The 14,437-nt window shown below is 39.1% G+C and overlaps 1 protein-coding gene across 1 annotated transcript in view; it reads left to right on the forward strand.

Moving 5' to 3' along the window:
* The window catches only part of FBXO42 (F-box protein 42), a 97,010-nt gene that overhangs the window by 40,963 nt on the left and 41,610 nt on the right, over nt 1-14,437 (forward strand). The window contains exons 2-3 of the mRNA XM_019654849.1: nt 9,678-9,944; nt 13,089-13,205. Of these exons, the coding sequence (XP_019510394.1) occupies nt 9,695-9,944; nt 13,089-13,205 (367 nt within the window). The 5' untranslated portion in view covers nt 9,678-9,694. The remainder of the gene's footprint in view (nt 1-9,677; nt 9,945-13,088; nt 13,206-14,437) is intronic.

Genomic DNA, 14,437 nt, shown 5'->3' on the forward strand with positions numbered 1-14,437 from the left:
AATACCAACATGGGCCAGTGAAGCGCCGTCCTCCACAACTAGACTGAAGAACAAAAGGACAGCAACTTGTCTGTTCCCCTTCCCTGATTCCCCAACGCTGTTCCGCTCCCCCAATTCCTCAAAAAAAAAAATCTTTAAATAAATAAATAAAAAGTGAGTGGGATCCAACCCCCTGTCCCCGCTTCCCTGAGATTTTGATTTGGTGTGTTTGAGTGGATATAGGAATCTGAATTTTAATAGTTTTCAGATGGTTCTGATGGGCAACCATTGTTTTATGTTAAAGATAACATGATTATGTTAAAGATAACATAAATAGTATTATATTAATAAAATTATTTTGCATTTTTTGCATAATAGTTTGTCTTGGAGATCTATTTATGTCATTATATGCCGAAATACCCCCATATTTAAAAACTAGTACTACTTTAAATTCTGTAGTTTAGGTATAGTGTAATTTACCTAGCCATTCTCCTATTAATGGGCATTTATGTAGTTGGAAGTTTTTGTCATTACAGAAAAGATGCAGCAAATCTCCACTTGTGCATACAACTTTGTGCACATGCATGGATATGTTTGTGTTAGAAAGATACCTGAAAATTAATTTGCTGAGTCAAAAGGTTTGCACATTCTAAATTAATAAATATTGCCAAATTCAGTGCATTCTTGAACTTTTCCGGTTTTTGCATGAACTTTTTCTTCTGAAGATGGAAATACTTATCCAAATATTTTTGTGCAGTAGCAGAAATACTTGTATAAGATATACAAATATATTTAGAAGAAATTTAAAATCTTAAGTAGAAGTTGCCTTTAATTTTCTTTAATTAGGAGGGAAATCATTGCTTTAATGATATAAACCTGATTATGCAAAATAAATGAACCTGATTTTTTAAAAGTATTCTTGCCATTGAAATGGATCTTCAGTGGATGAGTGAACCAGATGTTAGCCCTTTTAAAACTAAAGCCATACAATGATGATTGCTTTAGCCATACTTAACCCAGGGGAGACTTTTCCTTATTATTTTACAGGCTTTCCTCTGGATCTCAAAGAGTTTTCTAAGTTACATCATTTTGGAATGATGTTTGGACTTGTTCCTCTTTTTTTTTTTTTTTTGAAAGTAGCATAAAATAGCATCTTGTGTGAGAACCTGTTTAAAACTTTAGCTTTTATGGGAAGTTTTGAAACTCTATGGTTTGACTATAACACCCCCAATAACAGAAATAAAATTTGACTGATATTCTACACAGTTGCAGTTTAAAAGGGAAAAAAAAAGGTGCTACAGTTAAACCTTGTTAAAATTATAGACCTTAAGAATTCAGTGGGGGGGGGGCAAGGGACATGAGTAAAAAAGCATTATGCGTTTAACAACCAACTAAAGAAAGGAAAAAGCAGCTAAGCTATTTCTGAAAGAAACCTGATTGCTTTTATCTTGTGTGAACTCTTGCTAGTAGCCATCATCTCTTTTTCTAGCATTAGGAAATGGTTTCCCAGCACACTGGGAACGGCTAGTTTTAATTTAAATTAGCCTAAAGAAAAAATATCCATTTGGTAAAAACAAAAGTTAGTCTATATGACTTGTTTTAATTGTCTGTGGGATTTTTTTGACAAAGCTAAGAAGTGGTAAATATAACATAATAGTGGTTCCCAAAAATACTGGCTTAGGTTCATGTTGTCTTGAGGTTGTGTGTGTGTGTGTTTTCCTTTCTTGGAAGGGAAAGCCTTATTTAGAGGTTATGATTTTCCAACTTGTTCAGGTTTTAAATGTCCTTTTATGAAACTATGATAATATTAGATTTGTGTGTGTGTGTGTGTGTGTGTGTGTGTATGTTGGGTGTTTTTTTGTCCTTATTTGGAAAAATGAAAAGTTATTGACCCTATGTCAGTCCCCCAAAATTGCTGATCTGTGAAATTCAGAAGTCTGAGAACCACTGTGATAGAACCTTTCCCCAAAAGGCTAAGAGAATCCTGGCATGCGGTGGTTTTTGCACACTCCTCCCTTGTCAGAGTAAGGGAATATGATGACTGAAAAATCTGAATATCTTAAAAATAGTAGTGATTTGCTTAGTACTGTGCATTTTAATTTAAGAATAAAACTCCCTTTCTTCTTCATGCCCCATTTTTACCCTCCCTTTCTAGTTTTGTCTTTAGCCACCTGAATTCTGCGATTTTATTTTTTATTTTAATTTTTTTTTTAATTTTAATTTTTGATACGAAGTTTCTGTTTTTCTCATCAGAATATCTACATATTAACATTTAGGTTTTGTTGTGACTCTAAAATGAATTCATAAAGCTGTGTTTGCTTACTCATTCAGCAGCCTTTTGCTGAGTGCTTATAAAGATGCAGGAAGTAGAATTATTTTCTGTTGTGCCCTAAGGAGAGAGGAGGAGATAAACACCTGCAGTACAGTAGCCCTTCCTTATGCGCGGTTTCTCTTTCAGCGGTTTCAGTTACCTAGTTAACTATGGTCCAAAATTATTAAATAGAAAATTCCAGAAATAAACAATTCATGAGTTTTACATTGCACATTATTCTGAGTACCGTGATGAAGTCTCTAGCCATGCCACTCTTTCCTGCCTGGGACATTAATAATCCCTCTGTCCAGTGCAGAGGTCGGCAAACTGCGGCTGTGAGCCACATGCGGCTCTTTGGGTACGTTCTGTCTCAAAAGTTTGCCGACCCCTGGAAGAGCTAATCCTGTCCCTCACAACAATTTAAAAATTATTCGAGAGCCATAAATATATTTTTACATAATCACCATTGTGTGAATAATATTGTTTAAAGTTTTTATAAATGAAACTATGATAGTTTTATTTTCACTTTCAATTTTTTTCAGAGCCACATGTGGCTCGCAAGCCGCAGTTTGCGGACCCTTGGTGGCTCTTCTGTCTCAAAAGTTTGCCAACCCCTGGGCCAGTGTATATGCTACCCGACCTTTAGTCATTTAGTAGCCACCTCAGTCATCTGATCGAGGGTGCAATATCACAGTGCTTGTTTTCAAGTAACCCTTATTTTACTTAATAATGACCCCAAATTGCAAGAGTAATGGTGCTGGCAATTCGCATATGACAAAGAGAAGCCATAAATTGCTTCCTTTAAGTGAAACGGTGAATACAGTACAATATTTTGAGAGAGGGACCACATTCATAACTTTTACTACAGTATATTGTTATCTATTTTATTATTGTTGTAAATCTCTTACTGTGCTTAATTTATAAATTAAAGTTTATTATAAGTATGTGTGTATAGGAAAAAACATAGTTTATATAAGATTTGGTACTATCTGAGGTTTCAGGCATTTACTGGGGGTCCTGGAATGTGTCCCCGCTGGATAAGGGGGAACTGCCTACTGTATAATAACTGCTAATATGCGGGCAGGTACTTAGTGTTGTGGGAACAGAGAGGGAGAGGTAGGTGTGCTTTGAGTATTTCTGTAGCCTGTTATGATTTTGAATTAACACAGTTTATTATTGTTACAGTATGGTTATTTGCCCCTTTTGCATTTTTCTTACTCTCTTAAATAATTAATTTCGAAAGGAAAAAAATTTCCAAGGCCAGAAAAATGCACCTTTTAATACCCACTTTTCCCCCTCAAACTACTTTCTGATTTATACTGTACTTCAAATGAAAGCCGTTTGTTTCAAATCATTGCTTTATGTTAAATTATTACAATCAGAATTATTCTATACTTTGTATATCATTACTATCTTAAAATCTAAAATTCAAGCTCACACACATGTAAATTTGGTTATTAAAGTTCCATTATACTTTTTCTATCAAATGAAACACTTTGCTGAGTGTAGAATGTAGAATATATGGTTCTCCATATAGAATTTGCAGAACCTAGAGTACCTCCATTGAGGATTGAAACCAGTACATTTTTCTTGACCATTTATGCTTAATAATAACAAACCCTTTGGCTGCTACATATGAATATGGAGAATGGCTCTGAGAACTGGTCCATTTCTGCTACTCTGTAACAAAGTGCTTTCATTTAATATCAACCATTGTAAAGAATGATTTAAAAAGTATACTGATGGGTGGTTTGGGGAAATACTTTATTTTCTATTTCATTAAAGGGAATTTTTATCATACAACACACTGATGAGTTAACCATTAAAAGAAAACTCACTGCAGCTGATATCTGTTACTAAATTTGGAATGCTTTTTAGAAACAGCCCCCTGAATTTAATTGTCAAAACAGCTCAGTTTGCTAATAGCAACAGTAGTTATGCCAAATTACTCTATTTCTAGACTTTTTTGTCAACCCATTGACTGTCGGGAACTAAGGAGTCTCCGGATTAGGAGCGTCTATTAATATAGATAAAATATTAAGTAGTACGTACGTGTGGCAAAACACCCGTCGAGTAGAAAATAGATTTTCCCCTTTTGTCCTAAAGGTAATTCTGTTAAGTGGCAAAGATTTTCAGTTCAGGAGACAGTAGTTTGAAAATCTTTCATCCCTCCTTCCCCATTTCATTCTCTGAAATCCTACCTATGCTTCAAAGCTCAAATATTTGCCTCTGTTGAACTGCCTTCTCATACTATTCGGTTGTCGGAAAAGTCATGACGTATTTTTCTGTGCTTTTCGTTCAAAAATGCGTCATGACTTTTCCGACAACCCAATAGTTAGACGGCATCCCTGCCTTTCCTGAACTGTTAGAGCTTCTTGTTTTGTACCCACAGGTCTGTCCTGTGTTGGTGTTCTGTATTTAGGTCTTTGGCTCTTACTGAGCTAATCTCTTTGAGAGGAAGTAGTGGCACATCCTCTTTTTGTAACTCCCATGGGATCTAAGCACAGTATTTTCACATATCACCAGTATTCGGTTGATGTTTGTTGAATGCCTGAAGTAAGGTAGAAATGTATACTTTACCATTTTTCCACTTTCTATATATTTTTCATTTGACTTAGTACAACGATGGTAACAATGGTCTATTAATAAGGAGGTTTATCATCTTAGATTGAGTCATATTGTGGTCTTCTGTAAATCCTTGTTCGACAGTATTTATATTTTCAGGAGCAGCATTCAGTACTTTTCAGCTCACATTAGTGCTGCTGAGGTAGGCGACTTCATGACTTCCTAATGCCAGCTGTGCGAGGTTGCCGCTTTGCCCCTGAAGCAGAAGCCCTCATGCTGAGGGCTACCTGGGCACTTTCTGTTCAATCCAGCTGCACGTTCTTTCATTAAGTCTAGTGCTTTATTTTACTATCAGTAAGAAGTTCCCTTAATTTGCATTTTTTAACCTTTTGAAGTTGTGAAGAATAAGCTTGATTGCATTTTAAATCTTCAGCTTCCTTTTAGGTAAGTGAAACGTATTCTAATTTTCATAAAGGTGTGTTTACTCCATGGGGATTGTCAGGTGTCTAGTTGTATAGGAATCAGGCACGATGAATCATTATACTGGGATCGGCAATTACTTTTTACATGGATCACAAACTAGTTTCATTCCCATCTTGAATTTCTCCGAATCGATTTTAACTCTTCACAAGTTAATCGATTTCCTCTGAGTTCAGAGTAGTTTGTTGATATCTGCTCTTTTTACAGAACCTTTATGAAGTAGGGAACTTTCATTACTTACAGATAGAGAGGTTTCCCTGTCTTACTCTTACTTACCTTAGGCCACACAACATCATAGCTAGAAACAGTAGCCAGATCTCCTGATCTCAAAATTTTAACGTTAATTTATACTTCAGAAAGCTTTTAAAAACTGGTTTAAATTTAGTTGGATGTAGTATAGTAGCTTCTCAAAGGAAAAGATGCTACTGGGCCTAATAAATGGTTTCTTCAGTACCATTCCTCTTTAATTCGCAAACGGTCAGTGGGTATGGGTTAGGAATCTGGCAGCAGACTCTCAGGCCAGTGTACACGTTAAAAGGTCAAAATTCAAGGAACCAGAGAGGTATATTCGTTCTGACCAATAAAATATCTTGACAGCTTCCAGTGACATATAAGAGTAGGGTCTGCTATTTCCTGGATGTACTAATGATGTAATTTCTATTATAAAATAATGTGAAGTCAGCTCAAGGGTGTTGTGAGTAGAAATGTCAATAATCCTTGGTTTATTTGAATGTCTAGTGCTAGGAAGACAAGGCGCTTAGGCAAATGGTCTCTGCCCTTAAGGAGCTCAGATTCCCGTAAGTTGATTTCAGATTGTGGTTTCTCCCGAAGCCTCGATTGCTTCAGGGAACTTGAGAAGGCCTAACACAAGTGTGAAGGGTGAGGAAGATTTCTCAGACTTTCATGAGAACCACATTCATTACGTTAACGTACTTACATGTGAAATGTTTTATAGGGCTTCTTTTGGCACGAAAAAATGAAAAACTGTTTCAGAATGCCTCCATGTCCTCTGGGACTATGAGTGATGATTTCATTACCTAATCATGGAAGTGAAAATGAAGGGCTGTGCAAATTGATGCCAGGCATGTAATTACAGAGGAATTGCATCTGAGCCCATCCGTGTGTGTTCTCATTGGCATCTGTGCTCAGGGCCAAGTTAGCAGACATGCCCTCAGGAGCCTGGGATTCGATGCTGTTGTGGACGGCTGGTGAAATGGCTGAATGGTGAGAATGCTTAAAAACGGGCATCACAAAAGTGTGAGTCCCTTTATTTACACGTAGGCTTGCTAATTGTACTTTGGGATTTGGAAAGGGGAGTACACTGTCTTATTGAGCCAAACAGATCTATTTTGCTTAGAAAAAAATAGTAATATAAATAACCTTCTGCAGCCTTCATCAGTTCCATTTGTCCTGAAGCAGACCCTAGGCTCACAGTCTGTCAAGATGTTGTTTAAGGGAACAGCTGTATCTGAGGTGCTGTGTTTAATTCAAACGGGGAAAATGCAGCCAAGCTCAAGGAATCGGTTTCTTTGGACTCTTTTCATTGGTGAATTTCAGGGTTGATTGGGGGTTAAAAATATAAGAAAGTCAATAAATTAGGGAAGATATAGCCAATGGGAGATGAGAAATGATAACTTTCAGGGGAACGAATAAGAAGGAACATGGGAAGTGATATTTTTTTCCAGTAGAAAAAGGCAGCCTTTTTTTTTTTTTGGTCAGAAAAAAATCTAATTTTTGTTTCATATTTTACATGACTCTAATCTTTAGGATAGGAGTTAGGGCTGGAAATGGAAAGGCTTCCCTCTAGCAAGTTAAGCGCGAGCTAAAACAGCTCACCCAGTGTAGGGCCTAGGGGCTAACTATCTAGGAATCTAGAATGCTTCATCTAATATGGTTTACAGTAAGCCTGTTACAGCAACTTCTCTATTTTTGGGGAATGGAGGGAATTGCCGCTGTCCTTCCTTTGCCAGCCCCCCCCCCCTCCCAGCGAGGAGGATTTAGGCTCCTCCACTACTCCAGCAAGCCATCATCATCATCAGGATTCTAGCAGGCACTTCGCTGGGACACATGGCAGTATCATGAGCTAATTTGGTGGATCAGTTATCTTGGAAGCAATTTCATGAGTTTTGATTCACGTTTTCATTTTCCTGAATGTGATCATTCTCCCTGTTTTTAAGATGTACATCATTTGTATATGAATTCCAGGAGTGGTAGAGATGAGGTGGGCGGTTTCTGTTCTTTGCTCTCCCCAACCTCCTCACCTTTTGGAACATTTCATATCTTTCGTAACACCCCAAAGTATATTTCACAATTACTTTTTGCTTCCTATTATTTCTTACTCTTCTCCTCAGTGCTAGAAATTTGTAAGGTGGATGGCATAATGAATGGTCTGGGTAGGTCATGTGATTAAGGGGAATAGATATATTAAAAAATAATAAAATGGCGGCCGGATAGCTCAGTTGGCAAGAGTGCAAGCTCTGAACAATAAGGCTGCCAGTTCGATTCCCACATGGGCCAGTAAGCTGCGCCCTCTACAGCTAAGATCGTGAACAACAGCTCAAACTGGAGCTGGGCTGCCGTGAGTGGCCAGCGGCCGGTGTGAGCTGCTGTGGGTTGCCGAGAGCCATGGCTGGTAGCAAGTGTGAGTGGCCAACAACGGGCGAGAGCTGCCGTGAGCCTCCATGAGCGGCCGTCTGACCACTGGCGACTGATGTGCCTCAGCAGGGAAGAGTGCAATGATCATAATACCAACATGGACCAGTGAAGCGGCATCCTTCACAACTAAACTGAGAACGGCTCAGAGTGGGGGGAAATAGTAAAATGAACTCATGACCCTTCAAGAAAGGACTTACTGCCCATCTGTAAGGAATGTATCTAAAGAAAGCCGTTAAGTCCTTTCAGCGTCTGCCTCAGCTTTGTAGCCAACATCACAGTCTTCTCAGAGCAGCCCTCAGCCCTACTGGCTGAGCAGAGCGATAGAAGAGCCCCCGTTCTCACCTGACACTAGAGGCTTCTCACTGGCCGCCCTTGCTCCTGAGCCTTCTGTGGGGCAGTCGTCAGGTCTGCATCGCAGTCTAATGGCTCCTCCCGCTCAATACTGCTTCCTCCTCTTCTCACAAGAGTTCTCGCCATTAAACTTTTCGTTCCTATTTCTAATTTAGCATCTGCTTCCTGGTGGACCTAACCTGTGACACACTTCTTACGTAAACCACCCTATTTCCTTCATTTTACTCTTTTTACCTCAGGCATTGCATAAAATAGGAGTGGTGTAAACGTGTTGCCTGCCTCTGTGTGTGTGTGTGTTTTAGCATATTGTACTCTTTCTAGAACTTTTAGGAAATACAGATAGCACAGAGAAGAAATTTGAAAATCACCCATAATAATTTTTAAAAATTCATTACCTCCATTAGAGGTTAACTGTTGATAATGGCTTATTTTGTAAACTTTAGAGAATTACATTAAGCATTAAGTATTCAGCTTGGTGAATTTTTCACAAATGGAACACATCTGTGTAACCATTACCCAGCATCCCAGGAGCCTCCCTAGCCTCACTTGCAACAGTATAAATTGAATTTGATATAAGCATGGTCATGAGGTATGTACTTGTCTGACTTGTTATGCTTGGTACTATGTTTGAGATATTTATCCATGTGTGTATCTGTGGCTCCTTGCTGTATAGTATTCCATTGTGTGACAGTGTTAACAGTTTATCTGTTCTATTGTTGATGGACATTTGTATTAAAATTGTTTTCAGTGTTTTACTTCCTGTATCTGTTACCTTTCTAGTATAAATATTGCCTTGTATTTGGTATTCTAGCTAGTGAAGCCTATTCTTGGAGCATTTACTGTCCTCTCAAGTGAATTGTGGAAAAACTAGAAAAACTTTTATTTCTAAAACTACATCCTCAGAATATTCTTATCACTCTTCGTAGCCCCCACAGTTAGTGTTTTCTTCTAAGTGTGAGGCCTTGAATTATCTTACTGGCCAAGGGAGGCTAATTGCCCTTCCCTTTGCCGCCTGCCAGTCAGATCCTTGCGTCAGGGGCATTGTTAGAGAATAAGTTTCCTGGTTATACCTGAACTTGGCTACCATTCTGGTTTTCAGTGGAGAGAAAAAAATACAATCAGAAACCTTTAGGGATTTTTAAATATTTGGGATGGGCTTGGTACTTGAGCTGCACCTATCAAATGAAGGTGGCTCTTGACTAGTGTGGGAAAGTGCTAAAGAACAGATTTCGTATTGAAGGTCTAAAAGAAATTGCGAACAACTTGGGTGCACGGGCCTGAGCTGTTGCAGAGCTTCTAGCAGTGTATACTGATGTCTGTTTCTTTCCCACTCTAGCTGTCGAGTGGAATGTCATGGCCAGCTCCTCAGACAGTGAAGATGACAGTTTCATGGCTGTGGACCAAGAAGAAACTGTGCTGGAAGGGACAATGGAGCAAGATGAGGAGCCTCACCCAGTATTGGAGGTTGAGGAGATTAGACATAATCGGTCCATGTCTGAGCTGCCAGAAGAAGTTTTGGAATATATCCTGTCCTTTCTTTCACCATACCAGGAGCACAAAACGGCAGCCCTTGTCTGCAAACAGTGGTATCGACTTATCAAAGGTACTGTGGAAAGTGGGAAGGTTTATTTATTTATTTAAAATTCGTTTGAATAAATCTATTTTTAAACTCCCAATTTTATTTTTTCTCTTCTCCCTTAAATTTTTTGTCGTTCTCAAATTTCATGTCAGACAGTTAACATTGTACATTTTCCTTTGCTCTTTATCCTGGTTAATTTTATGAACAGCTTGAATACTATCGTATTCAATCAATTTGCAGTTTTAAGGTGAGAATTCTTTTCTGCATGTTCTTAGAGTTGATCTGGTAAATTGTATTGTTCCTGAATAGGCAGAGTATGGATGGCTATGGGATAACAGCAATAGCTAACGTTAACATACCTCTTTCCATTGTCAGGCACTATTATAACTGCTTTATAATCCTTTCAGCAAGCTATAATAGGTGAAGAAACCGAGAACTGAGTAAGGCACAGGTGGATAACTTAGCCACACAAGTCTTAAGTGGAGGGTCAGAGAATCACAGTCAGGCCATCTGCCTCTAAAGCCCATGTTCTTTATGAGGACACCCTAGTGTCTCTTCAAGTATCTGACTGGCAAATGTGCAATTGTGAGACCATTTACCCCTTGATTTTATCTCTAAACAGCACAGGCCTTATGCATATCTTTTACTTTTTAAAATGAGTTTCTCCTTTTTTGTCCCTCTATTTTCTAATCGAGATTTCAACTTTAGCTAAATGTTGAGGTTTCTAGCTGTGTTGCATTTATAATTAATAGATAGCATTTATTTGGCTTCATTCCATTTTAGGTGGAAAGGGCCCTTTTTTTTTTTTAAAGGACCAGGCCAGTTGAATAATCTTTGATCAAAGCAAGAGTTATATCAATTTGTTCTTTCCTGGTGGGAACAAGGCAGCCAGAGATAGGAGAGAGGAAAACCCTTAGATAAGAATCAGTCTTAAAATCTTTTCCTTGAATCAGGGTGGTTCTCATGGGGCAGGCAGGCGGTCCTTGTCAATTACCCAAAGTCCAACCTGGAGGGCTAAGGACCAGCTGTGTTGAAACTGTTTACTGAGCCCTACCTACACTCACCTGCTCACAACTGGTAAGACTGGTATGCACGGCCTGCTTCTGTTGGCAGAGGACTCTTCAGAAGAGATTGGCTCCTTACACTGTGAAAATAAATGGCTCCGCCTCTAAGATGGAAGTGGAAGAATCACAGACAAGGGGCTGTGATCTAATCACATACATGAATTTATTCTTAGGCTTCATTCGGCATTCATATTATTGTGGTCTTTTTTTTAACTTTATTAGGGAACAGTATGTTTTTCCCAGGACCCATCAGCTCCAAGTCCAGTTGCCATTTTCAATCTAGTTGCGGGCTGCACAGCCCCACCATCCCATGCGGGAGTCGAACCAGCAACCTTGTTGTTAAGAGCACGCGCTCTAACCAACTGAGCCATCCCGCTGCCCATCGGCAGCTCAGCGGCAGCTCAGCTCAAGTTGTTGTCTTCAATCTAGTTGCAGAGGGCGCAGTTCAGTGGCACATACGGGAATCGAACCTGCAACCCTGTTGCTCAGAGCTCGCGCTCTAACCAACTGAACCACCTAGCCAGCCCACTTTGGTCTTTTTTTTAGGAGAAAAGAACTGTAACCTGGTACTCAATAGTTTTAGATCTTCTGGGCAAAGTCACTGCCAAGACAACTTTTTTTTTTTTCCCTCTCAATTGTTATGTGTCTGTATTTTATTCATTACCACCTTACCTTAATTCAACATTTGCAAATCTGTGTTATTTACTTCACCAGTATATAGTTGGCAGTGCTGTCACATATTAAAAATGGCCATGTCTTTTTTTTTTTAAATATTTTTATTGGGGAATTGGGGGATGGAAACAGCACTGAAGAATTGGGGAAGAGGAACAGACAAGTTGCTGTCCTTTTGTTCTTCAGTCTAGTTGTGGAGGACGTTGCTTCACTGGCCCAAGATGGCACCATCATTGCGCTCTTCCCGACCGAGGCAGATCAGTCGCCGGCCTCTGGATGGCCGCTCACGGCGGCTTGAGGGCCGCTCACGCTGGCTGCTGGCTTCACACGGTAGCCCATGGCAACCCTCTGCAAAGGGGCTGCAGCCTACACCGTTGCCAGCGACTCACAGCAGCCCAGCTCCAAGTTGAGCTTTTGTTCAGCATCTTAGCTGTAGAGGGCAGTGTCACTGGCCCTCATATGTGGGATCCGAACCGGGGCCCTCTGGCGTCCCAAGCCAGCTCTTAACCAATGTGCCACTTGCCGGCCCCGGCCATGTCTTTTTAATATTCCAATTTTTAACTGTGAGTTCAACCAAAGGATAGTGATCATCATTGGGAGACGTGTAAATACAGTGATCCTGCGTATGGATCCACTGAGGTGGCACAAATTCAAGAATGATACGGTCTTTTAAAATGTAACATAATTGGTTGTACTCTTCATTCAAAGTGTTGCTTTTTGAATAAGATTTTATGTGTTAGAAAAATAGATTGTTCCAGACGCATGACGCTCTCGCCTTTTTTTAAAAACAGACTTTAATTTTTAGAGCAGTTTTAGTTTTATAGCAAAATTGAGCAGAAGGTTCAGGGATTTCCATATGCCCCGTGCCCCACACATGCCCAGCCTCCCCTACTATGAACATTTTCCACCAGATGGTACATTTGTTACAATTGACAACTTACATTGACATGTCAGTATCACCCTGAGCCCATAGTATCTCCTGGCTTAAGATGGAGAATGCTTGGTTGCTGTGGTCCTAATGATAGATATTTACTGAACATCTGTTATATTTCAGATACTGTTTTACCATACTCTGTCTCACAAAGCTAAATAGTCCCCCAGCCTCTGTGCTTTGGAGTAAATAATACCAGTTACTTTGATGTGTTGTGTCATGTTATGACATTAAGGGGACAGAGTTAGAGTGTGAGCTAATTTTGTAGCCTTGAGCAAGTCATTTAAACTTCCTGAACCTGGTAAATGAAAGGATTTGATCTTCCAGTTTTGCAAGTCTGTGATTCTGTTTTCTTTCTTTGAATGAAAAAAATCAAATAAATGTGGAGTTTCTCAAAGAAACATGTCTTATAAATGATAAGACATTAAATAGATGTAGTTTTAATAATTTGATTTACAAGTGAAGTGTCCAGGCTGAGGCATTGGTTATTTTTGTTTTTAGGTGTAGCCCACCAGTGTTACCATGGTTTCATAAAGGCTGTCCAGGAAGGAAACATTCAGTGGGAGAGTCGGACTTACCCTTATCCTGGAACCCCGATCACTCAGCGATTCTCACACAGTAAGTATTTACTCTGAAAGGAGATCTCACCCTGCCCGTGTTTCTAAAAACTGCTTTGGAGGCATGTGTTTTGTCTGACTTTTGTTTCCCTACTCTCTCTCTCTTTTTTTTTTTTTTTTTCACATGTACAGAGCAACATAATGATTAGACGTTTACAAACCTCACAAAGTGATAACCCCATCTAGTCTACTAGGCATCTGACATCATGCAGAGCTATTAGAATACCATTGACTATATTCCCTATTGTCTGACTTTTTAATGAAGAGAATGTAAAATGAGGATTTACATTAATTTTACAGTCAGAATTGGTGAAGAGCATGAGACTAAATACATTGTAGGCACTTTGGTATAATTTTATATTCTGCTTTTTTATTGAATTTTTCTTGTATCTCTACTCCGAAGGGGTCAAGGTGTTATGCTTAAACTTTTTAGAACGTCTGACATCGTGTAAGGAAAACAGATGAAAGACATGTGTAAGGGTATTTTCTGAGACCCTGCTTAGGGAGTAGCCAGAGCTTAGCACAAAGTCTTACAGTAACTATGTTAGCGTGTTCAGCAAAGACTGAGTTTGACTGGGGTCACACAATTTTTGAATGTGAAGGTTATTGACTATAAAATACAAATTAAATAGTAAAATTATAAATAAAGTGTCCTGGCAAATAGACGTAATTTAGAGTTTTTAAATTATTCTAGAACTAACTCTCCATTTTAATTGATTTTTGTAGACACATTTTATTCTATTAATGATTTGTATCCCTCCATCAAAGTGAGATTGAGAGCTGGGATATCTTAGGCCAGTAAAGGTGTACTTGTTAATGGTTCTGCATAAAGAAAGCTCATTGAGGGGAGAGGGGACCTCTTAAAAAGTTCTCATAATTACTGCTTTAATTATATTACTTCTCTGTTCAAAAACCTTCGGTGCCTGTCCGTTGCCTACAAGATAAAAGCTAAACTTAATCTTATATTCAAAGCCCTCTTTAATTTGACCTATGTCTAAATTTACCACTTCATCTCCCAACTTTTCCCAAGAGCCTCCTCTTTCAAGCTATCACTTTGCTGTACTTGTTTCTTCCTCCCTGGAGTATTCCCATCTACTTATCAGAAACCTGCCTCTCCTTGAAGACTCAGTTGAAGTTCTAGTTCCTTCATGAAACCTTCTCTCAACTCCGTAGCCCACAGAAAAAAGTTTCCTTTTCTGGGCTTACACTGTTGTCTGAAATACTAATTTGGCA

This window comes from Hipposideros armiger, unplaced genomic scaffold (genome assembly GCF_001890085.2).
Source record: "Hipposideros armiger isolate ML-2016 unplaced genomic scaffold, ASM189008v1 scaffold_232, whole genome shotgun sequence".
Taxonomy (NCBI): domain Eukaryota; kingdom Metazoa; phylum Chordata; class Mammalia; order Chiroptera; family Hipposideridae; genus Hipposideros; species Hipposideros armiger.